Below are 26,918 nucleotides of genomic sequence, written 5' to 3' on the forward strand. Positions count from 1 at the left end.
ACCTTTCCTATATTAGCCAGCACATGGTGGGAAAGACTGTCAGTGTTCTTACTACTACTTTTAATAATTCCTGATTATATGAGCACAAAGGATTGTCACTTCCATTAAAAGCAAGAAATTGCAAAAGGAATGGGTAGTAGAAGCAGTGTTGATGTTTTTTGCATGGCTTTTTAAACTGAGATTATATGTGGAAGTATCCTAACATTTAAAGGAAAGCAAGGAATAGACAAAGGCAATAAATCCAGCACTATTTTGTGATAACAGGTTTCTGTGATCAGGAGAAGTTACTTAGAATGTTGAGTGGATATTCTCTATGTATGCTGCTTATTTTTCTCATGTTTACTGTTTGTGTTTTTTATTGTGGTGCTGTTTGCCCTGAGAAACAAAAATAGCTGATGTTGAAGATGGGGACTGTTACACAGTATCCAGTTTGGAACTAGAATTTTCTACTTCAAAAAATTTTTAAGGTATACTTGAAAGCCTTGGCACAAGTAAATACTAATTTGGCAGTTCATTTAGGAACCAAGGCAGAGGAGGTTGTGGTTTGGGGAGGGGACAGAGTTCTGCAATTGTTTTCTCTTCCTTGTTAACATGTATTAGGACTGCTCCTAAATAATTTCTGGAAATACCTTCTTGTCACAGGTAGTTATTTATCCACTAATGTGAATAAATCCATCCATCATTTAGGTCTTTTCTGTTATTGTTGTTCAGTCATAGAATCACAGAATGGGATGGGTTGGGTTGGAAGGTTCCTTAAAGACCATCTAGTCCCAACCCCTCTGCCATGGGCAAGGACACCTTCCACTAGACCAGGTTGCTCACAACTCCATCCAGCCTAGCCTTGAACACTTCCAGGGGTGGAGCATCCACAACTTCTCAGGGGAAACTCTTCCAGTGCCTTACCACTCTCACAGTAAAGAATTTCTTTCTCATATTTAATCTAAACTTACTCTCAGTTTAAAGCCATTCCCCCTTCTCCTGTCCCTACATGCCCTTGTGAACAAAAGTTTCTGCATCTTTCTTGTAGGTGCCCTTCTGGTACTGGAAGGCTGCTATTAGGTCACCCCAAAGCCTTTCTTCTCCAGGTTGAACAAACCCAATCCTCTCAGTCTTTCTCATAGCAGAGGTGCTCCATCCCTCTGGACTTGCTCCAACAGCTCTATGTCCTTCCTGTGGTGAGGACCACACAGCTGGATGTGGTGTTCCAGGTGGGGTCTCACCTGAGCAGAGCAGAGGGGCAGAATCCCCTCCCTCCCTCCCCTGCTGCCCACGGTGCTATGGATGCAGCCCCACACACAGGTGGTTTCTGGGCTACCAGTGCCCATGGCTGGGTCATGTCCAGCCTCTCATCCACCAGCACCCCAAAGCTTTCTCATCAGGGCTGCTGTTTATCCCCAGCCTGGATTGATACCAGAGTTGCCTGGACCCTGCTGCAGCACCAGCACTTGGTCTTGTTAAACTGCATGAGATTCACATGGACTCATTTCTCAAGTTTTCCAGGCCCCTCTGGCTGGCATCCCATCCTTCAGGTGTGTCAACCCTAACTCCATTTGGGCAGTTTCTGTAACTCAGTAGCACTGCTTTTTGGATACATGGCATTCATCATCTTTGAGGTGTAAGATAGTTCTTTTCTTGTTCTTGGTAGAAGTTGGTGTCCTTAACAAAGAGCTAGACATAGCACTGGCAGGCATCTTCATCACATAACAAGCCTAGCTGGGCCCTGGCTCTTCTCTTCAGTGTGTGCTCAGTGGTGTGCCCCAGCTGGACAGGCAGCATGGCCAGTGCTTTCATGGGCCAGTATATAAAGGTGATTTAAAACTGGTGGTCTTGCATTTGGAAGAAGAGATATATTATGAAATAAAATTGAAATTTCAAACAACTGGTCCTTTCAAGTTTGAATCATGGAAGGACTATAAATAGTGTTAGACCCATTATGTAGCTTTCTAGGGCTATTAGTTTGGGATTTCACTCGTAACATTAGCAAAACAGGATTTTAAACCAAAACACTCTATGAAGTTGGGGTGAATTTTCTCTTGAATTTTCTCTTGAATATTCTCTTGAGTAACTGATACAAAATAAAGTCTGTGGGCTTTGGAGTGGGTTTGTTTAGTTTTAAACTGGTGCGCCAACTTCTTTAAAAAATTAATTTGAACTAATTTTTGATCATGTCTTGAAGTTCTGATTTTCTTTCTTAGAGAGATTATTTTAATGGGCTGATACAACCATTAAAAAATACATGAGTGTATACATCCTAAGTACTAAATGAGAAGCTGTTTGCTGAGTAAAGAGATGCCATGTGTTATTCTTAGAACATCTACGAAACTTTTTGTTTGTCTTAAACGTCTGTAATATTTGCAATTTTTATTGACATGTTGGCTTTTTGATTTTGGGAACTGGAATTTCCTTCTGTCTTCCAAGCAAAGGCACCTTAATACAGAGTAGAGTTACTTTAATGGTGTTTGTTATGTAACTTTAACATTATGCTTCTAAAATTAATGGTGTTAATAAAGTGTACCAAACACTGCTGTATACAAGCATTTTATAACCTAAAATGGGTTGCTTCTGAAAACAGGATCTTATGCCCTTCTACTTCTTACACAAGGCTGACAACTACTTGTGTAACATATGAGGTGTGAGAACTGTGTGTGGTTTAGTACTTGCTATCCTCTGCTTCCTAATGGTGTTTTTAAGCTCTCTGAATCCTTCCTGAATAGAAGCAGCAATGAAGGTGAAGGCTGTTCTAATCAAAAGGAACAAAGGGACTTTCAAAAATGGATACCAGCATTTTGTAAACTGAAAATATCCTTTTCATCCTTTGTTTCAAATTGCTTCCCTTAATTTTTTTTCATAAGAGTTAAAGCCTACAATTCAGAGAGTACTCAGATGTACATTAACACATGTAATACAGAATTATTAATATAGTTATCTCTTAGAGAATACAAACAGTAAGAAAAATAGGTAGCTGTTGAATCTACCCACATGTTCACAGACTACAAACATACCTCAATTTCATTTGAAACCAGAATAAATTTGTAATTCTAGAAGTGGGATGGTAGGCTTTGAGGTTTATTTGTTTGTGTGTCCTTCCCTGCAACAGGCTTAGAAGGCCATTTACAGAAACCAACCAGCCAAAAGCTAGGAAAAAAATCCTGGCCTATTCCTGAATATGCTTCTTGAAAGATGACTGCCAAATATTATAATTTGCTACACATTTATAGTGACTTTTATATACTTCCTCATCACTTCTCAATTTAGCAGTCTGAAATACTGACAAGTAAGCTTCTCCAGCGACATGTAAAGTAAAAGCATGATGAGAGCTAAAGATGATTTGGTGTAACAGTTCTGTAGAAGCAGTTACAGTTTTAATTCATAGAATCATAGAATGGTTAGAAGAGACCCACAAGATCATCTAGTTCAACCTGCCATGGGGAGGGACACCTTCCAATAGACCAGATTATTTGTCATGGACTATAACTCTCTCTCAAAGAGCATCTAATACAAATACCAAACTGGTGGGCAGGAGGCGAAGTAAAAAAAGATTTCAGTATGAGTGTGTGAAGTGAGAAGCTTCTATGAATAGATCAGGGAACACAAAAATATGGACCTCAGTGGTAAAGCCACATGTGCAGTTGCCTTAGCTCATCAGTAGCTGTATATAATTAAAATTTACAGTAGAGTATAGGAGTTGGTGCCTAAAGTGAATGAGTTAGTGTGTGATTTCCTTCAAATGTGGGAACCTTACATATATGTGTATGTATATATATATATATATATATATATATATATATATATAAAGAACTAAGGTGGTTTTTGTTGGTTTGGGGTTTTGTAAAGTAAAAGGATGCTTCAGGGTCATCAGAGAGAAATAATAATGAAAATCTATAACTAAAGTAATTTAAGCCAGGCCATCCTTTATCCAGATGCTTCATCCCTGTATTCATATAAATGTTTTGAAATAATACTTAGGACATTATCCAGTTTAAATCTTATTTAATCAGCTGCCTGGTGATTGCAGGTAACACTTTACTTTTTTTTTTCCTGAGGACATTTCTTGCATTGAAGTTTTGTGATAGAAGATATATAAGGAAGCAAGTGTTGCTTTGCTGCTTTTGCGAAGTACCAGGTGCTCACTGATGGCGGTGCTTCAGCAAACACAAAGCAGTGTCAATCCACTTGAAGTCTGAGCCTAGGCACCTTCTCATCTTTGCCAGTACTCTGCAATCTTGGGCTGAAGATCTGAGCTCTGACTGAAGGGAATCAAATGTCAGCTTGTTTCTGGAGTATATTAGTTAAAGCAAAATTAAATTTACAAGAAGCAAATGGAAAACAAGCCTTGTGCTACTGATACTTAATTGTGAATGTAAAATTATGTTCTATTAATGTCAAGGATGCAGCACACTAAGCTGAAACATGGGATTTGTTTGGTGTGTTGCGAGTCTAGTCTATTTCAAAAAGCTGTGATGATGCAATTCTTTAGAAGATAAAATTTGAGTCCTATGTATGAGCAGCTAACAGGAAATACAAGCAATGCTTTGTGTTGTGAAAAATAAACAGCAGCAAGAAAGGCAGAAGAGCTTCAAAAAGTTGTGGATCAGTCTTCTGAAGTGGTTTGTGACAGTAAAGTTTGTTGTGGGCTCCACAGCAAAGAGGCCCAGATGGCCTTTGGTGCTTGTAAGAAACATCTCAGTCACTGGCACAATTCAGCAGACTCCATGCTGTCTCTGGCAAAACACTAATGAAACTCCATAGTCAGACATTGAGAGTAGTCACCAGTAGCACTGCTGTATGTAAATGAAAAATCATAGTTGCTAAACAAGTACTACAACATAAATCTGTGAGTGCTAAAATATACAAAGTTTGTCATTACTGTCACGTTGAAAAGTTAATCTTTTTGCTTATCATTAGAACAGCATGAAAGCTCAAAGTTTTAGGATGCAGTTCTTGCTGTAATAAAAACATAGTAAGTAATGCTGAGATAGACTGGATAGTAATCTCAACTACTGAGAATGTTTAACAATAATAAGCATATTTGCTAGAAAGGCAGCTGCAAAGATCATTCTAGCAGCCAATCCAGGTATCATTCTGGCAAATGATTTTGTTGCGGAAAAACAATAGACATCTAAATTGCCATCTGTGTGAAACCACCCAAAGCCTTCAGCACCATAAGCTGCCTCTCCAGAGACTCCTCCCTAAGTTGTCTGTCCAGACTGGCTTGTGGTGGTAAAACTAGTGAACAAAAATGGCATAAGTAGCAAGAATCTTCAACAAATAACTTCAGAAACATCTGCTGTCCAAAATGGTACCCTGCAAATGTATTGTTTCCCTGCTGTTTTTAACTGTGTTGTTTTGGCATCAGTGTTCCCTTTCATGTACCCAGTGTATTCCATATCAAGCTTTGTATAGTTTGTACTGATTCTCTGTAGATTGAAAATTTTGATGTTAAAAATCATGTCTACTTGGTCCATAATAAACTCTGCTAGCACTTGCTTGTACTAGAATTGCTGCAGACTGTCTGAAAGCTCTGTCAGGCCTTTTCTTAGTAATGGTATTAAAGAAGAGTTTATTTTGATGTTATCCTCTTGGAAGTCATGTTGAATTGCTGCTGTTAACAACACAGAATTGAAATCAGGTGACACATACTGCTCTCCTGGTACTGTTGTCTTGAACAATGTGCCTTGGTACCAGCTGCTGATGTCACATCACCAGCCCACTTCCTCTAGTTATAGTGTGGATATATGTACCAGGTTGATGAGAGTTGGGCCATATACCAGATACTATCTATCCTTGTTCCCACTCCAAACCAGTAAATGAAGATCTGCAAAGGAGAGAGCTCTGTGGTAGTATTCAAGATTCCTGGAGTGTTCAGAGATTTTCACACTACTTTGAAGTTACTGCAGAGGAGAAAAAACTACATGGAAGGCTCTTTAGCTGCTCTCCACCCATTTTGACTCCTTGATCTTTGATTTTGGTTGTCATCTCAAGAGATGAAATTAAATTCAGCTTCTCAGCCTAATTACATTGATTATGTATTAAGCCTCAACCTGTTAGCCAAATTATTTTGGTTACATACTGGGCCCTCATACAGTTTTGAAAATCAAGTTGTTAATATCCCTTTCATGTTTTGTGATGATCTGTGTTTAGTTTCAGTAACCTGTATTTCAGTTTCATTTTAAGCATGTTTTAGATGTAATCCAGAATGCTTTCATAGCATTCTGAGGCTGTCTTGGCAAGAAACAAGCTCTTCTGGGTGCTGTAGATCAGACCTGTGTTTATCTTAATGAAAAATAAGACCATGGAGGCTACTTACTATACCAAAAGGAGAAGAGGGAAGGGATTAATTCTGCATTAAAATAAGCATTTACCCTCTGTTTCAGATTCAGACTGGTGATTCTTTTAAAGTGTTCTGTGCTTTTTGCTCTGTGTACTTGTATTTCACCTTAGTCATGTGAGAATTGGTACATGGTTCACCTACCAGATTTCATAGTCCAGTTTTTTCTCAGGGTTTTGCTGCTGCCATTGTGAAATGGTGTGCACACTGATAGATATAAACTTGAATTCAGTGATGATACATATTAGAAGGCAGAAATGTGTATATTAGTCTTAGAGTGATCTGTGTAAAGAGACACCATATACCCTGCTGCCCAGCACTGTGTTTCTTCAGGCAGAGGATCTCTATTACCTTGTGCTTAGGAGATCCAACTTTGTCACTAGTAAGCCCTCCAGTGTTCTTCTTTAATGACAGATGCATCAAGGTGATTTTACTGTAATTTTCAAATCCTCACCCTGCTGTTATATCTTAGAAAGCAGTATGCAAGCTTGTTGCATCATTATAGAGTTGACTCCACTCTGGGCTTGGCTTGGTTTGGCTTTTGATTTTGTGGATCAGAAGGCTTTGTGTCCTTTGGTCTAATTCAGTTACTAGTGCTTTGAAAGGTAAGGTCAGACAGAGTTCTGGTTGCCTTTGTTTGTCGAGGTAGCTTGAATAGCATTTTTGGGAGACTGTCAGAAAGAGAAGAATAGGTTCTCCTGAAAGACTTCTTGATGTACACAATATGCAGGGTGGATCCTCCTTCCAGGTCCCAGTGTCTTAGACAGTTGTCCAGAAGTAAAAGTTGCATTGTGGGATGCTTGATGATGACCAGTTTAACTTAAAAAGAAAAATTTGCCATAACTGTAGGTGTGCTTGCTCAACTCGTATCTTTCTTTCCCTGGTTGCAAACTTAGTGTTGTGTTCTTATCTTTACCTGTCTATATGATGTCAGAAGGGTGAAAGATCCAACTTTGCTCAAAAGAGGGATGTTAAGAAAAGGAATGTACCATATCCTGTTTGGTGCAGGATTCCAGGGATGAAGGGATGCAAGGGCTATCTGCCTTGGAACTGTTATGACTAGCAAAAAAACCTTCTCTTCTCCCCACCTTTGACTCTATTGAATTAATTTTAAGCTTAGTCATGGCCACTGAGGAACATCAGCTGTATACCTTCAGTTGTTAAAATCAGAATGTAAAAGTTGAAATCACACTTAAGCTGATTGTCTTAATGTTCATTGAATTATGCATGTAAAGCTCTAGCTTTTCAGAAATAAATTGATCAGAAAACCTGATGGTTGTGTTTTAATCATGATTTGAAGAAGCATTCTCAATATGACATTTTTCAGAGCAATTTATGCACATTTTTAGATGTTTATCAGAACTTTTGGAATTGAATGTGTCTGTCTATATAAACATTTGGGTAGGATGGAGCTGTTTGCCAGAACAAGGGCAAGATAGGTATTGCTTCTTCTAGTCACAGAAAGAGAATTGATAAAAATGTGTCTGTAGCCTGACTGTTCTGGTGTTAAATACATTGAAGTGTTCACCGATGTAGCAGTGTCCAGCACTTACTCTTGGGAGCTGTGGTGTCTGTGGTAGTTTGGTTTGTTACTGGGAGGAGGAAGCTGAGCTTGGCTCTTCCATCTGAACTCAAAAGCTCTGTACTCTCATAGAAAATGTGTTACCTTGAAATCTTTAGCAGATGAATACACAGTTGTTAGTCTGAATTTGTTTGCCTTTTTTAAAGAGATGTGGTTAAAATTGCTGAACTTTGTGGCTTTAGTTGACTTAACTCACTTTCTGGGTGTCCTTCTATCCAATGTGGTCTGCAAGCTCCTGGAGCTCTTCCATGGTAGCACCATAGTGCCAGTTGCAGAGGTCATTGGGTGGCACTGCATGGCACTGAAATCATGGCTTAAAAATTATTCTGGCAACTTTCTGGTGTGTGCTGACTGGAGCATGACTGAAAAGCAGGGGTGATCATGCTTGATGTGTAGGAAGGAGGAGGAAATCTGATGGATAAATGGTTCAGTGATTCAAGACTAGAATTACTCTGGAGTCATCACTTCTAGATGGGAAGTTGCCATAGCAACAAAAAATGCTTTCTTTCAACAGTTCTAGTCAGAAATGTTACCCATCCTCTTAAATAACCACTTCTGGATAATTTTAGAATTTTTCTGCAATTTAGAATACTTGCTTCCCTGAGGTGTATACATGTGTGCAGACACATGAGAGCACCTGTTAATTTGAAATGCGAATTTGTTTGGGAAATAGAGGAAACAGGAAAATGGCTTTTCCTGTTCTAAGTAAAGAAAAAATACAGGTGGCAGTGGAAAGTAGCCAGTTCAGAAAAACACCATTAGGCTCAAAAACAATATTGAAAGTACAGAATCCTGTGCAGTAAAAATGTTTATGATGCATTTTAATTAGCATTTATTGCTTAATACTCAGTAAGTCATTGCTTCCTAATTCTTAGTGCTGTTTTTCTTTTAGCTTAATGTATTAATACTTTTGTTTGTAATGCTTTTTAAAATTTCAATTAATGGATAGAAATTACCTTGCAGATCATTTGTATTTCAGCATAAACATTTTCAAGCATTTAGTGTCTGAGATTGAAAAGTGAAATAGTCTGAAAAATGCAATGTAACAGGTATTACTTGTACGTAAATTCTTCCAATTTGCTGATGTATTCCATTTTTACTGGAAGAAGTTCTAGAGTATTTTTCGTAACTGAGACATATTATATTCACTATACTGTCTCCCCTTACTTGTTCTATAAGGCTGTATAAGGGGTTTTGCTTTTATAACATTAAATTTGAAAAATGGTCATCTTAAAGGGATTTAATGAAACCTAAATGTTGCTCTCAGTCATCTTTGATATATTAAGTGCTGTGTGTATAGTATAATACAATTTTTAATCTATTGTTGAAGTATATATTCTCTCCCAGTCATACTACTAGAACAAAATTGGAATGAAATTACTTTGAGTTACCTTTTGAGTCTTGGAAAAAAGGTAGACATTTATGTATGGTAACATTTCCATGCACACTGAATGTATACATTACAAAACCATGCAAATTGTTGATGAATAAGCTTTTCTGGAAATACTTTCCAGAACATGAAGAAAATTGGTTTCCCTTGGTTTAGCACTATCTCTATGAAAATACCACAGATGTTATTCCATGCAGGAATAAAGCTGCTTTCATACCTAAAACAGTTAACAAAATTCTAATTAAATCAAGTCAAACTGCCAAAGTACCAGTGTTGCAACTTGATTTCCATCATGAATCGCATTCCCATCTGATTCTTTTTTCCCTATTGCTTATCTTGTGGGCACTTTCAGAGAAGAGTATGGTCTTTCCTGTAAGGAGGAAGTGCCAAGGTATATTTTAAGATGTGTGTGCTTCTAGTTTGCAAATTTGAACGACTTCTACAGCAAATTAGGGGCCTGCAAAATGAATTACAATATTGCAGCAAGAGGTCCTTGTCAGCTGTTCTACATTTTTAGTATAGATCACTCCTAGGTGTTTTATCATTCTAGTAATGAATGTCATGAAATTATTCAGATTTTGAAAGTTAACTATTGCCTCCTTTAAACCTGCTTTTCCTCCTTAAAAAAAAGGAATGAGAAAGGCAGCACCACAAGTTCTGACAGGCTTTTGTTAATGATGCATTTTATTCAGCTTGAGAGAGAGCACCGTCAAGTGTAGTCAGTGGAATAACAGCAAGCTGAAAACCTGTAGTGGGAACCATTTGCCTGGATTTATGTTATAAATTTCATACAGAGGTACAGTGACAATCTAATAAGAATTATTACAGTAAGACTTGCTTTGAGTAGGCAGTAAACCATATTTTCAAAGCTGTTAAAGCTACAACAATAGTAAGACTCACTCCTTTAACTTTGTATCAAAGCCTGACTCCCCTAGCCAAGCTTAGGACTCTGTCAGCGAGGCACAGGATGAATGGGACGTGAAAGGTTCACCTGCTGTAATTAGACAAGTTTCTCTAGTCCCTTTGAAGATGAACTTAAATACCTAGGAGACCTGGACTTCTCAGGGGGAGAGAGGTGAGAGTAGCTGAGGAACTACATTAGTTGTAAATTTCTTTTCAGTTGTCTGGTAACTTCAAATAAATGGCTACTGCATGTACCGAGGTGATATATTCCCATCTGTATGAGGGCTGTGGTACAGAATATGCTGAAAAGATGAGCAGAATAGGTGACAATACATTCAGTGGATGAGGGATACAATAGTTTCATTAAAAGCATATTCATTTTCAGTTATTTCTGTGAAGATTTTTATTTCTAAGTTCAGCTGTAATTAACTGCTTTAATTTCTTTTTAAACAGGTGTCAAACAAAAAATCAAATAACGCTCCTCCCCCAGCACAACTATCTAAAATCAAAGTACCAGCACCACAGACTGTAGTGAAGAAGGAAAAGCGTCAGAGTTCTTCAAGGTTTAATGTTAGCAATAACAGGGAGCTTCAAAAACTGCCAGCTTTAAAAGGTATGTCTTTCCAAAGTAGCATTACTCTTGTGGGGAAATTTGGGCATGAGACTGAGAAGCACCTCAGCTGTCATACTTCTAATATCTGGAAAGCATACATAATACATCAAGTATGCACATTTGCAAACTGCACATACTTGCATGGGGTGGTTTTTTCTTTAGTTTTATCTGCACTTGAGGACTTCCAGTATGTTGCCTTCTTCGCAGTCAGTATAGGCATTGTCTGTGTGACAGCATATTCACTCATCTCACATAAAAGCAGACTATTTGGGATCTCTTTGCAAAATAGTAGGCATCTGTCCTTAGAGCAGTGTGTTCAAACCTTGCTTCATTAGTGCTAAAATTTCTCTTGACACTGTTAGAAGACCTGGTCTGTCACTATGTATGGGTCTGTTTTTCCTGAGCATGGGTCAGGCAGAGTGGTGCCTTTTTAGTGCATTTGAATTTTTCCTTCGTTGATTTTAAGGCTTTTTTTATCTCTTAGATTTATATTTACTTTCATTTGTGACAAAAAGATCATGATAATTGATGGGTCTTCTCTTACTAATGCAGCTTTTATCATTTTTATTTGCTCTGAAGGCTTATTTAGAAGAAACAAAAAAAGGGCAGTTTTGAAGTGCAGTGTGTACTGCTTTACAGTGTTCAAGATTGCCAGTGAAAGTCTAATAGATCTCTGCAGTGTTGAGTAGTACTGGTGTAGGTAATGTGAAATTATTGGGGAAGTTACTGTATTCTTTCCTCCGTTCATAATTTTCTTAATATAATAAATTAGTGTTTCTTGAAAATAAGCTCTGCTTCTCAGCCTGTCTGAATTTCATTTCATTCAGATAAAATTAGATTACAAGATTTTTTTCTTTACACAGATACTGTTTTTACAAAAAGAATCTGAAATACTGTCCACCATGTTAATTTAGCAGCCTATATACAAGATGCTGCTTAATGTATTTCAAGACTAAACTATTAGTTTAGTTAGTTAATTTCAATATATGTATTAAATTTTTGGTAAGACTATTTAGCACCACAGATTATGAATAATATGTTCTGTCTTTTAAACTGACATAGAAGGTTCAAGCACAGGCTGTGACAACCAGGGCATGAGTGACATAAGCAAAAGATACTGAATAAAAGTAGTGATTTTTATAAGTTATGCATACAGCAACATTGACTGGCTTTTGTTCAAAGACTCAGCCACAAAGAATATAATTTGTTTCTTGGTCCTATTTTAAATAGGGTGGTTCTGATAGTGCCTGGAACTGCAGCTCAGGGATACCAGAACTGAGCATGCAATTATAAGCAGTATGGACAGAGAGCTGGAAATGGGGAAAATGAGTGCAGATAGGACAGGGAAGAACTAATCCATCCTACAGTAGTCAAGGTGAAATTTAAGATCTGTTTCTACCTTGGCTATGTTGCAGTTTAAACCAGTAGGCCAGTGAAGTGCAGAAGAACGCTTGCTTATAGTTGGAGGGGGCAGGAGTAAAAAAAAAAAAAAAAGAAAATTCTTATAAAGTGTCTGAGGTATTTTCTCAGAAGATTCTGGCACTTTTTGACACAGTGTACCTATTTGTGAAGAAATGGCAGGAGTATTGTGCATTGTAATTGCCTTGAGTCTGCAATCACTCACTCCCCCACGCTCAGGTGAAAGGAATGAAAAGATCTTGAGCTTCTCCCTGGTAGCTGCCTGGTGCTGTGTGTATGTCCCCAGGTTGTCAAGGGCCAGACTTTGTTACGGAGCACTGGTGCAATTGTTGATCTAGTGAGGGGTAGTAATTGCCACCTTTCAGTAGTAAAGTGAGTAATAGCTTTATTATCAAGCTGTACCCAATCTCCCGGATCATACCAGATGTCTGCATAATGGCTGTGCTCACTGCATGTGCTTACTCCTGATGTAATTCCAGCCTGCTGGGGTTGCTGAGGATACTGTTGGCCAGTCACGCTGTTCCTCTAAAAGATACAGAGATACTTGACTTAATGTGCATTTAGTGGGTCAAGTGAAGCTGAGAAACTTTCTTTCTGGGTATCTTAGTGTGTTGTTTAATGTCTGTGTCTGGACAGGAGTTGAATTGGACTGGCAGGCTATAATTTAAAGGACTGAAATGATTAAGACATGTTTGGCTTCTATGAAGTGCTGGGAAGAGCACAGTGTTCCTTCAGGTTAGCTGCGCTTAACCAGCTTTCAGACTCCTGTTACTCATAACAGGTGGCTGTATTCCTATGGCTACAGAACCTGGGGAACCTTTCTTTTGTCTGTAGTAGAGCAAGAGAATGTATTTTTTTACAAATGTTGCAGTGACTACTGTGTCATGTGATGTACTTTACATGAGACTGTATTTTAAGCACAAAATATAGAATGGGGTTGTCTTTGCATACTTTAAGGTCCATATGAGATATTTGAAAGCTTGTAACTGGTAAGATCAGAATGACCTGTGGTATTGGTAAGATAACCACCTTTTTTCTGTGCCACAGGTCTGGAGATGAGGTCAGCAGATCACTTGAAATAGTGGGAGGGAAAGGAGGAAAGATCTCTTATTTAAGAAATAGCTTTTTGATCTTCAGGCATGCTGCAAACATTCTCTTGGGTGTTATACCAAAATGCTGATGATAAGCTTCTGCAAATTCCAGCATACTTGCCCAGGTGACTGGTTATTAGTGTGGTATGATTTGTGTTCATTGGAACAACTTATGATTAATATTATGCACCCTCAGATTATCCAGGAAATGGAGGAGCAGGATAGCTCAGATAATGCACAAAGAAAATGAAATAGATTATGAATTAAGAGGTTTTAAGAAGAGAGCTGAACGTAGAAAAGAGAAGTCTCTTATGTAATTGGTTTGTGGAGCATCAAGATCTACATATTTGCAAAGCTGCAAACTCATGAAGCTCCCTGCAGCACAGTGCAGTGCAACCTATTTAGTTGGGTAGAACAGGTAGCTTGTCTGCCCACAGATAACCTAGAAGTATCTCTGGAGAAGTGCTTTCAGAACAGTATCAAACATCTTGAAAAGATGTTACCTATTTTCACCAAAAAAAAGAAAAAAATTCTGTGCCAACAAACTTGTGCTTTGTTGATTTCTGCTTATCCAGTTCCATTTGTTAGCTAACATTGGTAGTACAGATACTTAAGTTACAGAAAATTGATTTCTAGTTTAAATTGTTAATTGAGAAAAATTATACTGGACCTGAAAATGTGTTTTGTTTTATTTTATTGTAGTTCGAAAGCTTGCACATTAATACTTTGTTTATATCAAATATAAATGGCAAAGAGTGCTTCAGTCTTCAGAAAAGTACCAGTTTCTTCATTTTTAGTTTCCTAAGAAAGCAGTTAGTAATTTAGGATATGTTCAAATCAGTATATTAAATACAAAATATTAGAAATTCATAAATTATTAAAATTGTTTAAAACTTTAAAAATGTGTTCTCTATGAAATAAACAGTGTAAGTGTTCGATATTATTATGTAAATATATTTTAAAAGTAGCATATCCAAGCTTGTGCGTACCTGAGCACTGACACAGTGAAGGAGTTTGTGTTCTTTGCCTGCTCACTTCAGCTTTATGAATTCTTTGTTACATTACTGGTAATTTTTTCATGGTAAATGAGATTTTTAACTGTGCAAACAGGTGAATGTATTTGTAAGTTATTTTGCATTAATGTGCTGATTTTAGTAAACAGTCAATGTAGTAAGCTGTAGAATAGAGAAATGACTGTACAAAGTGTTGAGATTTTTAAGGATATGGTTTGAATCATGACAATATATAAGAAAATGTCACAATTAGAATTTTTAAATATAATATTAAAACACTCCAACTAGGATAAAATGTTTCATGCACTGTCAAATACAGTTGTGTCACAAATCTAACTTTAACCTTCAACTAATACTCATTAAAAGGAATATTCTCTGTCAGTTCTAGAATAACAAATTTGAAAAAATAAGTCAGTACTACTTAATATTCTGAAACGTTGCAAACTTTTCCAATGAACATATGTTAGTCATGCATATGTAAATTTGGGCATGATTCAAAAATATGCTTTTTTGGTAGCATTTTCATATATACTTTTTTAAAGCTGGGTAAAATCCTTTTACAGCCATATAAAGGCCTCTTGGGATGCAGTGTCGTGATTCAGTTTATGCGTTTGGGATTAAGGTTTTTTGTTGGTTTTGTTTGGGGGTTTCTTTCAGATAAAAGTGAACATTGCTAGATACAATAGAGGCTGGACATCAGCTTTTATTTTCAAACACAGTTCTGAATTTATTTTAAAAGTTACTATTTACCTCTTGGACTTGGACTTTTGATCTCAAACATGTAGATACAACATTCTTATAAATGTTTTTATGAATGTAGGAAAAAATAAGCTACATTGACAGCTGAGGACATATGTACTGACTTTTAGTGCTGAGAAGTATAGAATTATTTTTTTTAATGTAGAATATCTGCATCTGATAGGATTAAACAGATTCTGGTATTTTGTTGGTGAAGATCTTACCACACATTTTGATCAGTACTGGTTTTGATCTTCTGGTGATGTCAGTTTCTGCTTTAGCATGGTTTCAACATTAGAAGTACTATTAGTCATAGCTATTTGAAAAACCCAAAAACAACCCAAAAAACCTACTCAATAAAAGTGGGGATGTGGAAAAGAAAGGAACATGACAGGTCATTTTTCTGAGCACATTTCATGCAGAGAGCATGGTTCTTGTTTTTCTTCAAGCAGAGACTTCAGAGCTCTGCCAAATTCTGACTCTGTTATGTGTAAAAGAACATCAGGGTGGTGTCTCAACTTGTCTGCCTGTGATGCAGGACTCTGATAGGGAGGCAAGCATTATTAAAGCTTTCCTAATGTTTTCAAGTTGTAAATGGCTGTCTAGGAGATAGCTCTGTTTTCATCATCTGTAAAATATTAAAGTCTGATGAATCAAAATTGGAAAAGAGGTGATTTCAGTTTGAGTCTGATACCTAAAAAAAAAAATTGTAACCAAATTTTGATTGATAAAACTGTTGAAACCATGAGAAAGGAGGAAAAAATGAGAATGGCTTAAGAGGTCAGAAATGTAAAATTGTGTGTTTTTCTCAAGTGCAGAGTACCAATAAGTAAGCAAAACTGATATCAAGTAAATGAGAATGCAAGTCAAGTTTTGTTCTTGGTACTGTAAAGAAATTCAGCCATGTATGTTGATAGTTTCTACAAACTCATCTTGGAATACATTTAAACTTAAGCAGTGTGTGTTACCTGTTCATTTAAAACTAGCATCTATTTTCATGATACAAAAGAGACTGACTGCATGTGTGCAATATAATTGAATTTGTGAGAATCATGGTACTAATGGACTGCTTTGGAGTTTTGAGGAGCATTTTTCATATAAGCTGCTGAAATTGGAGATCTCAGTGTTTAAGATCACTTTCACTGCAGAAATCTACTCCTGCCACTTGTAATTTATGTAGAGGACAAATATGCAGTACTTTGGCCTTTCCAGTTTATGTGCATGCATGGCAATTCAGGAATTGTGTCCAGCTGCAAGGTGGTAGCATTCCTGTTCAGATAAAAGTATTTTATGTAAAGTAAGATGGTAGATTAAGCAAGATAATGCTGCTATAAAATATAATTTGCCTTAATACATAATTCATTTAAAAGGCAAGACACTGAGGCAAAACAAATTAATTCTCATGTAAAATATCAATGATTGCAGTTTTGTGAAACAGATCATTCTCCTCTCCCTCTAATGTGACCTATACTGGAGTATCTCAGTATGCTAAATGCTGTCCTTTTGGTCCTGACTGTGTTTGTGCTTTTATAGGTTTTTTTGGTAGCCAAATGTTGTATTTAATTTATTGAAACAAAAAGTCCATAATGGAAAATACTGCAGAAGGTTGTTCTTTCCTATATGAGTATGGTTGAATGCATGTATTGTCAGTGAATCTGTGTATTGTATCATGTGGAGGAACTGTGGAGGCTCTTTGTCATGTTACTTTAGCAACTTTCTCCTTGAACTTTGACCTTAAAAGCGTTATCAGTACTGCCTAAACAAACTTTCCTGTACTGATTTTTCTTTTAGATGTTTAAAACAATCATTAAAATGTCTGTGGTAAGCATATACATTTCTTAAACCAAAATCTGACAATTGTTTGGTGTTCATACAGGAACATACGATCTGTCAGTGGTTATAAAGTAATTAATATTAAAATATTTAGAAATTGTCCAGTCTGAATTGCTATGTAGCATTTTAAAGCTTAAGAAACATGATTGCTAATGAATGAACTACAAAAAAAAACCAAAAAAAGGTTGTAGAGGAAAAATACTTTGCTTGAGTGTGTGAATTCTTTTCCTTCAGCTAGTTTTACATGAAATCATAGGCTTGGATTAATGAGCCATTTTTCATTTCAACTGCCCTATCAAACACCTACTCATTAGTCAGCAGCTGAAAGTGTTAGAAGAATGCACTACATCTGTCACTGGCAGCATTTCCTACCCAACTTGTTTCCACTGAAGTTTGGATAGAATCCATAAAAATAGGATTTAAAATGTGGTATTGTCTTATTTTCTAGATTCTAACCTGTATCTAAATTCAATTTAGATCTCCCTTAAAATATCTTTTATTATGCCCTCATTCACAAAAGGAACATTTTGTTCCATTGCATAGATCCTTATTATAATCAGACCTTCACATTTTTCCTGCTGCACTGAACTTCTTTCTACTTAAGACCTCTACAGATCAAACATTGAATTTATACATGTGAATATCAATCAGTGGTTGTTGGATAACTAGCCTGGTCTCAAATTTTTACTCTTAAATGCTATTTTTACACTTTATTTCTTAAAAGTGGCATGTGTGACCTATGTAATAAGGCCACAGACATTAGTGAATTTTGTGTTATTTTGGTAGATTTTGCACAGGGCTTATTAAACTAGTGTGCCAGTATTTGAAATTAGCTTCTGCAATCTGCCCTAGGAATTACTTTTTTGTACCAATGCTATTTTTAAAACAGGTTTCTTTTAAGGAAATGATTTTGTGTTGTATAGCTTTCTAAACTCAACCAATATCTACTAGTTTTCCTCCCTGTCCCCACTCACAAAACTTCTTGAGTATACAAGACTGATTGAAGGAAACTTGGCACTTATGAACCTGTGTGCTACAGTGACTGTGCAAATATTAGGAAATCCAGATAGAGACGGGAAATCCAGTCACAAACAGATGTTTACCAATTCCTCTTTAACCAAATTTTGCTGTACTAGGAGTGAATATTATAAATTTTTCAATGATGAATTGTCTTTTGCCATGCTTGAGTCTTGGGAATTTTTTAAGGAAGCTGCATGATAGTTTGAATCCCTTTCATTTATCCAGGTAAGTATATTTTTCTTATCTCTGTATTTCTTTTGATAGCTAAGTATTAACATGGTGCTTACTACCTCTGTTTCCTTGAAGAATTTCCTCTTGGCTGTCCTTTGGATTTGGGTCAGAACCTAGAAGGAGAAGCCCATATCCTTCCTATTGCTACAGGTTCTCCTCCAGAATGTTCAGTATCCAGTACCTTTTCTTCTCTAAAACAGTTACTGTCTTTGAGTAACTCATTGTTCAGGGTTGTGATGAGACCCACGTTTTATTATAGCCTGACATCATTTATGAGAACAGTAAGTTTAGTGTAGGCTATAATTGAAGGGGAGAAAAGAAATTACTTTGCTCCTACCAGAAAAAGCAAGTCATGTTTATTCCTGTCCCTTTTTTGGGTGTCTGTCTGGTGGGCCAGATAATGGAATCAACATGGCTCAAACTCACCCTTTTCTCATTTTAACTGTGCTCAGTTTCCTAATCTGGTTCAGCCATGCAGCTGCACAAACCCTTGTACAGCAATTTCAGACAGTCGGGCACCTGAGCCTCAGAAGAGAGGGGATTGCAGCAGTAGCTCCTGTAGGTTTAGCTCAGCTTAGACTGCCATGGAACACAGTCTTAAGTTAGCAGAAACCTAACCTGACAATAAAGTGTCTTTCTGTTGGCTTACAGGACTACACCAACTCAGCTGTGGGTCTGATGACCACTAAGCAGATGAGAGCAAAATATTTTCAAATGTAAAGCAGAGAGGAGTGCAGGAAGGGGCTTGAAGCAACCTGCAACAAGGCTGGCTTAGGTTGATGAGGAAGAGCAATTTCAGCAATTGTGCCTTTAGTAACCTTAGAGCTCAGACTAAATACCTTCCCTTCCTCTCTCAATAAAAAAAAAAAACTCATACAGTCTGAGAGGTAACCAAGCCAAGTGTCTTCATGTAAGTAGAAGTTTGTGCAATATTAATTAAATTATGTTGTTGATTCTGCCATTATCTGTTAGAGTAGTAGGTGGTATAGAATGTAAATAAAGGCAACCTTTGGGCAGGTGAATTTGCTAAATGTGTTCTGGGGGGATGAGAAGCAGGGTGAGTGGTTGTTTTTAAAATCAATAACCCAAATGGAGTGTTTGTTTTTGAAAAAGTGGTACATAGCCTCCAAGTGTAAAGAGCATTCATTAGTTATGATGCTGGATCCTAACTAAAGGATCTGATTTTAAGGTCCCTTCCAACCAAAAAGCTATAATTCTAAAATGTTACACAGTTATATCCTGAGAACTTTATAGCATTTTTTCTTCATTCCCATCATTGGAAAGTTAGAAGTGATGAGCAGGGTTCAGAGGAAACCCATAATAGCTACAGTCTCACTACATTGTCAGTATGGTTTTTTGTTCATTTAATTCTAAAAATCGATAGCTGAAGTTAATATTGTTTTTCATTTTCTTGCAACAGAAATGTCTTCATAAATTTGTCAAAGTGAGCTCTTCTTCCTCCCATTGATATTCATTAGCTCTGCTCCACTTGCACTAATATTCTTTCCCTTCCATTAGGAAGTCAATTCCTAACTCAATTTTCTTTGCAATTTTTTTTTCCCAAATGAAGTTGCTCAAAATAATTCAACTTAAATAAATATTTTCCTTTGGTGGCAAATCAAATATTTTAAGATTGAAACAAAGGGAGGGTATAAAAACCTCTTGAGCAGAATGTACTCTCAATCTGCAATGGTGAGAAAACTGCAGATGTTGTTAACCAGCAAAAGGTCTTATGAAGACCAAAGTACTTCAGCTTCACTAGTGCCCTGACAGAATTACACCAGAAATACACTGGTTTATGGGTGTTTTAACCACTTTCTCTGTGGTTTTTTAAGTACTGGACTCAGACCTAACAGAGTCCAGCAAAAAAGAAGAAATGAGAACATTTCTGCAAGAGAAAACTTCCTGAATATGACTGAGTCCTATCTGCCAATAGGACTTCTATCTCTGTGAATGTCACATTTACTCTCTCTAATGAAAAATTTTCTAGGGGACTTGACTCTTAAACCACTACCTAAAATTTGCTAACGAACCTCCAACAATAAAAGTCAGGCTTATATATAAATTAGGAAATGGCTCTGTGACTAAGTTCCCTTTCTGCTCTGTTGTGAAATTGTGTCCATGGCCACAGGGACAGCCTCCCTGGCCATTTAATCTTTGCAGAGAGTTTCAGAGAGACAGAAGCAGCAGCTGATTATTAAAGCAGACATGAGTAGAGAGGAGTGATAGAGCAGCTGTTCTTAAATATATAGTTACCAGATAAACTGGAATTTTAAGCCTTATTTTTGCCACTTTGTACTGTGGTTTATTACTATAAAATAATCTAATTCTGCTTTAATATCAGGAAAAGAAACAGAATTTGCTATGAGAGCCTGCATGTGAAAATACTTCAAAAAATACCCAAGTTGTTTTGTTTTTTCCTTCATTCATCAAAATCTTGTAGAACACCTTGTTAGAGGTCAGTCTTGGTTTTATTTTTCAATCTAGTTTTTTTAAAGGCTTATGTCTATGGTAGCTTTTTATTTTGCAAGGCAAAAACTCACATTGAACTTGGTGATTTTAAAGGTCTGTTCCAACCTTGATGATCCTATGATTCTAAGGTATACTCAAGGGATACATAGATAAAAACATGACATTTTTGAGGATACACTTTCCCTGGTTTTGCCTACATTGTAAGGACAAAGGATTTGAATCTCTGTAGTCTTAGAGAAGAGGTCTGAAAATTTCATGTGGTTTGTTTTGATGTAGTCAAAAGCAGGATCAACTACATTTATTTGAGACATTCTGTCATTTTTTAAATTACTAGAAACTTTGCAGTCTTTTTTTTTTTAAAGTGTGCTTATTGTGGGAGGATTTTATTTAATTTCTAACCTAGTCTTCTTAGAGGTAGGATGCATTTACTGTTTGTAGTGAATGTAGAAAAATTAATTCCTTCCACCTCCATAATTATTCTTTAAAATACTTGGATATTCTCAGTCAGGTCCATTCTATCTAAAAACAAACAACCCACACACCACATCAAACAGAGGAACTTTATTTTTTTTAACCAAGTAATATTTTAAAGATTTGTTGTCTTTGGGCTTTCTCATCAGGTTTACATCCAGGATGTACTACTTCAAATTGGGCCTTGTCAGCAATCATTAAATCCAATTGATTTCTTTGTGTGTCTTATGGATGATATTCTTCTTTTTTATATCCCAGTTAGTCTTTTCCCTTCACCAATTGAATAATATTCAGTACAGCTCTAACTCACCTTTGGCAGTATATTATTGTAGTGTGATGTAATTTTTCTAACCAGGTACACATATGCCCTATAATTTGTTTTTATTTCAAATTTTCATCAGCAAGTTACTTAAAGAAAAAGTGTCTTCTGGTGTGCACCCTTTTTTTTTTCTCTTTTTTGAGCAGATATAAGTTAAGACAGTGTCATAGATTCAGTAATCTACATACTCATTTGCACTAGTATGTGACATACAGTATTTGGGCAGAAGGACAGATTTAGAGACAGCACTAGTAACAGTGCCAGTTTCTCTGAACATCACTCCCAGCAGACAAAATGGTCCTTCAAATAGCTCATTGTAAAAATAAATATGCAAGTCTCATATGATGAACAAAAAGGCTGCTCACAGTTTTTTTGTAAATACCTTAAATAATCAAAACTAACAAGTTCAGAAATTGTTATGCTATGTTTTTTTTAATTGTACTTCTTACATTATGCAGGGAAACTGCTTCCATATGCTTATATATTGCTTCTTAGTAATTTTCTTTACTCTTCAGTAATAGTTTTAAGTTATTTATAATTACTGATATTTTTGGAAAGGAAAACCAGTATTTTGCAATATCCAAATTTAGGATCGTTAACCTAAACTGAAGGCAGATCCATTTCTAGATTGATAGAAGTATCCAGGTCCATTTCTAGACTAAAAGAAATATTCAGCATGAAACATGAGGTTTTCATCTGCTGCTTGTCATATATATGTATTTTTATTCATAATGTACATACTAGTAACCAGTGAAACAGTGCAAGGAATGTTTATGAGGTTTTATATTTCTAAATCAATAGTAGTAATCCAAGGGACCTGTATGTTACTGTAAACTAACTTCCTTTTGTTATGGCCCTTGAAAGGTGAAGTTGTAGGTGTTACCCTCAGTGCTGTGTTTTTCCACGGTTAAATTAAACATTGTGTTTGATGATTCTGGGAGACCGTACTGAAGGAAAGGCTAAGGAAAGAGGAAAAATAAAACTGCATGCGCTCTTTCTAGCAGGTGCTACTGAATATTATCGAGGGGGCGGGGGTACAACAGCAGCAATGAGATCATCCTGGTAATAATAAAAAAAACCCAAACCCAACGCAGCAGACCCGTCATCTCCGCAGCCGCTCCGCCCCTGCCGCGGGCGGCGCGGGGCCGGGGCCGGCGCGGGCGCGGGGGGAGCCCCGCACCGGCCGCGCTCATTCGCGGCCTCCTCGGTGTCATTTGAAGTTGCTGCCGTCGGCCAATGGGGCTCCTCCCGCCCGCTGACATCACTCCCCAGCCAGTTCCCTCCAGCTGCAGAGCGCTTCAGTTTCTGTCTTTTTTTAAACTAAAATGGAGGCTGGTTTCTTGCCTTAAGGAATACAGTGCCGTTCCTGCTGGAGCCTAGATGTTGACATGTAACAGAGCTGGCAGCAGGATGGTGGTTGATGCAGCCAATTCCAATGGGCCGTTCCAGCCCGTGGCCCTTTTGCATATTAGAGGTGAGTTATTGTGCGTGTGAGAGTGAATCGCGACCCTCTGACGAGCGAATAAATGGCTATTGTGGAGCTCGGAGAAGGGAGCAGGAAGTCCTTTGTAGCTCAGTCCCTCTCGGTTTGTTACAGCCGCGCTAAAACCGGCGAAGAGCAAAACCTATTTTCTATTAAATGTGTTTGGGGAAGATTTCAGAATTCATGGTGGCATTGCATACATAGTTAAAAGCAGGTTTTACAGCTTTCTGCCGTAACTCTCCCATCCCCCTTCCAAGCTGTGCTGATGTCAAAGGATGTGAAGTCACTACCCCAGAAAGGTACTGAGAGGGGGAGGGAAGAGCCAAGTTATCCCTATACCGTTTCTAGAGAATAAGGGCAAACCTTTGGTGTGCTTCAAAGCCTTTTTTTGTTTGAATTGTTCCGATAGAGCTGCCTTAAAGTGCACTGCAGCTTGTAAAAGAATTGGAAGTGTCAGAGAGGAAGGGGGGAAAGAGATGTGACACTTACTATGAAAATATGCTTTATGTATTTAGAAGGCATTTCCTAGAAGAGATGCGGTTTGGCTTTAACAAGCAAGCTCTTGTATGCCTGCCGTGTTGTGCAGTTCTGAATGTTCAGTTCTTCACGGAATATGTTCTTTTGGGTTTATAAAATTAGTGCATTGCAAATTAAATTTTATATAATTTGAAAATACATGTTGGTATGACACTTCTGTACAATATCGAGTGTGTATCTCTTATTCTGTATTTTTTTTTTACGTAGTAAAATTTTGCATTGTGTTGGGGGGTTTTGGGTATATTTTTTTAGCTGCCTCTTAAGCAACCAGTCCTTTTTTTAATATCTGCTGTAGGGTGCGTCTGGTTTAGAACTTTATGAAGGCAGAACATGTATTAGCTGGGATGAGCACATCTTGAACAATGGTATTTATATGCAAGAAACATAGCTGGTACTATTCTTAATTACTTTTGCTTCTCAGCTTTCACTGACATAGGCTAGATGTCAGTACTGGAAAGAAATTTTTTTTCATTATTATTCCATACACTGAAAAAATTTTGCTGTGGAAGTTTACAAACCCCAATTGTTCAGAAGTCCGTTCTTTTAAGTAGGAACATGGGTGTTCATGTATTTAAAAATCATGATTTCTCTCTACCTTTTAAAAGAGCCGTAATCTGCTCTGTCTGAAGTGACAATGGATAAATTCTAGAAAACTAATTTTGATCTCTGACTGGGGAGGAAATGCAGTAAAATTCCCTTGATTTCAGATAGGGACTATGCTCGTTGTCAAGGGAATATAAATGGAACTGCCTGACCTGTGGACAAGCCATTGCTTTTCACTCTGTACAAATTATCTTAATTTTCAGTTAGGTGCTGCCTTTTGGAAGGGGAAAAGCACCATCTTTTAAAGGTTCAAGTTAGGAAAACAAATGAAGGTTGGAATCAGAATGATGAAATATTGCAATGATTGTCCTTAATCCTTTGTCTCAATATGATAACAAGGTTCTTGTCATTGAAGTTCTTATCCTGCCTTTGCTCCAGTGTAATACATAATTGTGGAAACCATGGATTTTAAGAAACTGTTCTGAAATTTACTTTCCCAAGACCTACATTTTGGGTGCACTGAATAATACAGTATTAAAGAAGAGATTAAAAGTGTTTGTGGTTTAGGGGTTTTTTGGGTGGTATCGTTTTTTTTCTGTTTGGTTGGTTACAGTTTTTCAGTGGATTATGAGAGTAGAGTTTCTTGTAAGCAATTTAAGAATTACTAGGAGATTGATTGATTTTCATTTTTCAGGTGGCAGGAAATAAAATGGGTTTCTGGAATTATAGCCCAGAGGAGTTTCTTGACACTGGGAGAGCAAAGCATCTCTTTCATACATCCTGGAGTGTGCAGAAGTTCCTTTGGGTTTTTCATGTGTACCTCAGAAGTTCCTTTGGGTTTTTCATGTGTACCTCATGTCACCAGCTGTGCTGATGTGCCAGTACTGATGCTTCCAAAATGAAGTCTTTCAGAGCAATACATACAAAATTAATGGCAGTAAAAATTAGCTGGTAATTCTGAAGGCTAATGACACACTATTACTGTTTGTCCCAATGCATGCTGCTTTTACAGTTATCCTTTTGCATCATCTGTTGTAAAACAGGATTAAATTTCTAGTAGGTGTTCCTGTTGGCAACTGTAAGAGCTAAAACTTCAAGGTCAAGGAGAGGGGGTAGAGGCATAAGCACTAGTATAGTTTGTTGAACTAGAAAAGATATTTCTTAAAATAAAATTTTAAGTTCCATAAAATTTTTTGAATTTTGAGGTGATGTAGGTACCGTATATGAACTCAATCTTGCTTCTAAAAGATATGTGAAGCCTTGTGGACTATACTGTTAGTACTTAATTGAAAATAAAAATACTTTAAAAGTTAATTCCAAAGCACTTTCTGTACCTTGATCATATGAAATATGTAATGTTTGCAGGATAAAAAGGAAAATTTTAGCAAGCAACAATGTCATGCCCGATCAGAACCTTTGTCCTGTGTATCCTGAACTGTAAGGAGCTTTGTTGTCTAGGTTGCTTACAGCTTTACCTAAACAACACAATTGGAAAAAGATGCAAGATTTAAAAATTATGTTAAAGTCTTGTGAAAAAGAAATAAGAATGTCAGAATTTCATTGACTGCCATTGCTGACACTTTTATCTCCAGCATCACCAAAAGAAGGAGCAGTGGGTACTTGTAGGATGGGAGGTGTCACAGTCACAAATACCCCATCCTCCAGCACTTCATTTGGCTGCCAGTGCTCAAGTTCATCTTGGGTATGGTACAGCCATGTAATCCTGACTCAGAGTGCTGTGGAAAGAGCTTGAGTTTGTTGGAGTTCCCCTTTGATTCAGGAGCTGTCTTTAGGCTCAGGCCTGTGGCCTTGGTTGTTGCCTCAGCTGGGTTGCAGCTGTGTGGTTGTCCTGTCATGTGCCTCGCTGATGTGCATCCTGGTGTGTTTGCTACCCAGGTTGGTGTCCCTCTCGCTGAGCACTTGTTCAGCAGCCACAGGACTGTCAGCTGAGCCTGCTCAGTGTCAGAATAGCTGCTCTCCTTTCTTCATTCAGGTACTTCGAGACTATGCCCTTTGTCACAGCTGGAGACTGTTGGCAGCTGTTCAAGAGCAGTGTGTAGAAATCAGAAATGCAAGTGACTTTTGACCCACTGTTGGAAAATAACAAGCACCAAAACAGCCTAATCCACGCTAAATGCAAGTGGTGTGGCACCATTGCTGTATGTTATCTGCTTGTGCTGAAAACATTTGCTCCATTGGAGCCTGCTGGGGTAGTGAGCAACTTCAAATTGCAAGTCTCCAGTCAGCAACAGGCTTTCCTGGGGATCTGAGCTATGCTGCTGCTGCTGCATTGGTCTTTCTAGAGTACAAAGGTAGCTGAACATTATGCCCTTGAGTTCATTGTCACTTATTGCCATCATCAACTGAAAACTTACTTGTATTGGAATGATATAAGGTTTCCAGGAAAATTACAGTTTCAGTTTAAGCAGCTGTTACAGCCATGGAATAACTGCTGTGGTTTTGATTTTGGATAGAGACTTGACCTTGTGAAACAAATGCAGCTGAAGGAACTCATCATGGGATATCTGCATGAAGAGCTCCTTTAGGATCTTTGTCCATCAACAGGCCACTTGCAGTCAAGATGACATTAAGACAGCACAGAGGGTGATTAGGTATCATGAATTTAGCATTTTTACAGCAAGGAGGGAAGCAGATCTGGATGGTGTTTTCAGGATGCATCCCTCCATATGGAGCCCTTCTGGCAGCCAAAGGCCCAGGGTGTTGGAAGTGAGTTCAGGGCCCTGACAGGATGAGCCACACAAACAAGGTGAGGCTTGGGAAAGGAAATAGTTTGATTTCCATCTCAGCACTTCAGTCAGAGAAAGCAGCTGTAAAAGCTGCATAGATTAGGACAAACAGTAAATGTTTGTCACTTGACTTCAGAGTTACCATTAAATACTCATTTAATGTTGAGTATTCAAAACCATAACTG

General features: G+C 37.5%; 1 protein-coding gene across 3 annotated transcripts in view; it reads left to right on the top strand.

The window, feature by feature from the left end:
• The window catches only part of PPP2R5C (protein phosphatase 2 regulatory subunit B'gamma), a 72,871-nt gene that overhangs the window by 6,241 nt on the left and 39,712 nt on the right, over positions 1–26,918 (top strand). Inside the window, exons 1-2 of one of the 3 annotated variants that reach the window (XM_009101740.4) lie at positions 10,674–10,816; positions 22,774–22,897. The exons of 1 other annotated variant lie outside the window; for it this stretch is intronic. In XM_009101740.4, coding sequence (XP_009099988.1) covers positions 22,804–22,897 — 94 coding nt within the window. In that variant the 5' untranslated portion in view covers positions 10,674–10,816; positions 22,774–22,803. Of the gene's footprint in view, positions 1–10,656; positions 10,817–22,773; positions 22,898–26,918 lie in introns of those variants that run through there. One more of the 3 variants, XM_009101739.3, reaches the window with a different exon arrangement.

The sequence above is a fragment of the Serinus canaria genome, chromosome 5 (assembly GCF_022539315.1).
Source record: "Serinus canaria isolate serCan28SL12 chromosome 5, serCan2020, whole genome shotgun sequence".
Lineage (NCBI taxonomy): Eukaryota > Metazoa > Chordata > Aves > Passeriformes > Fringillidae > Serinus > Serinus canaria.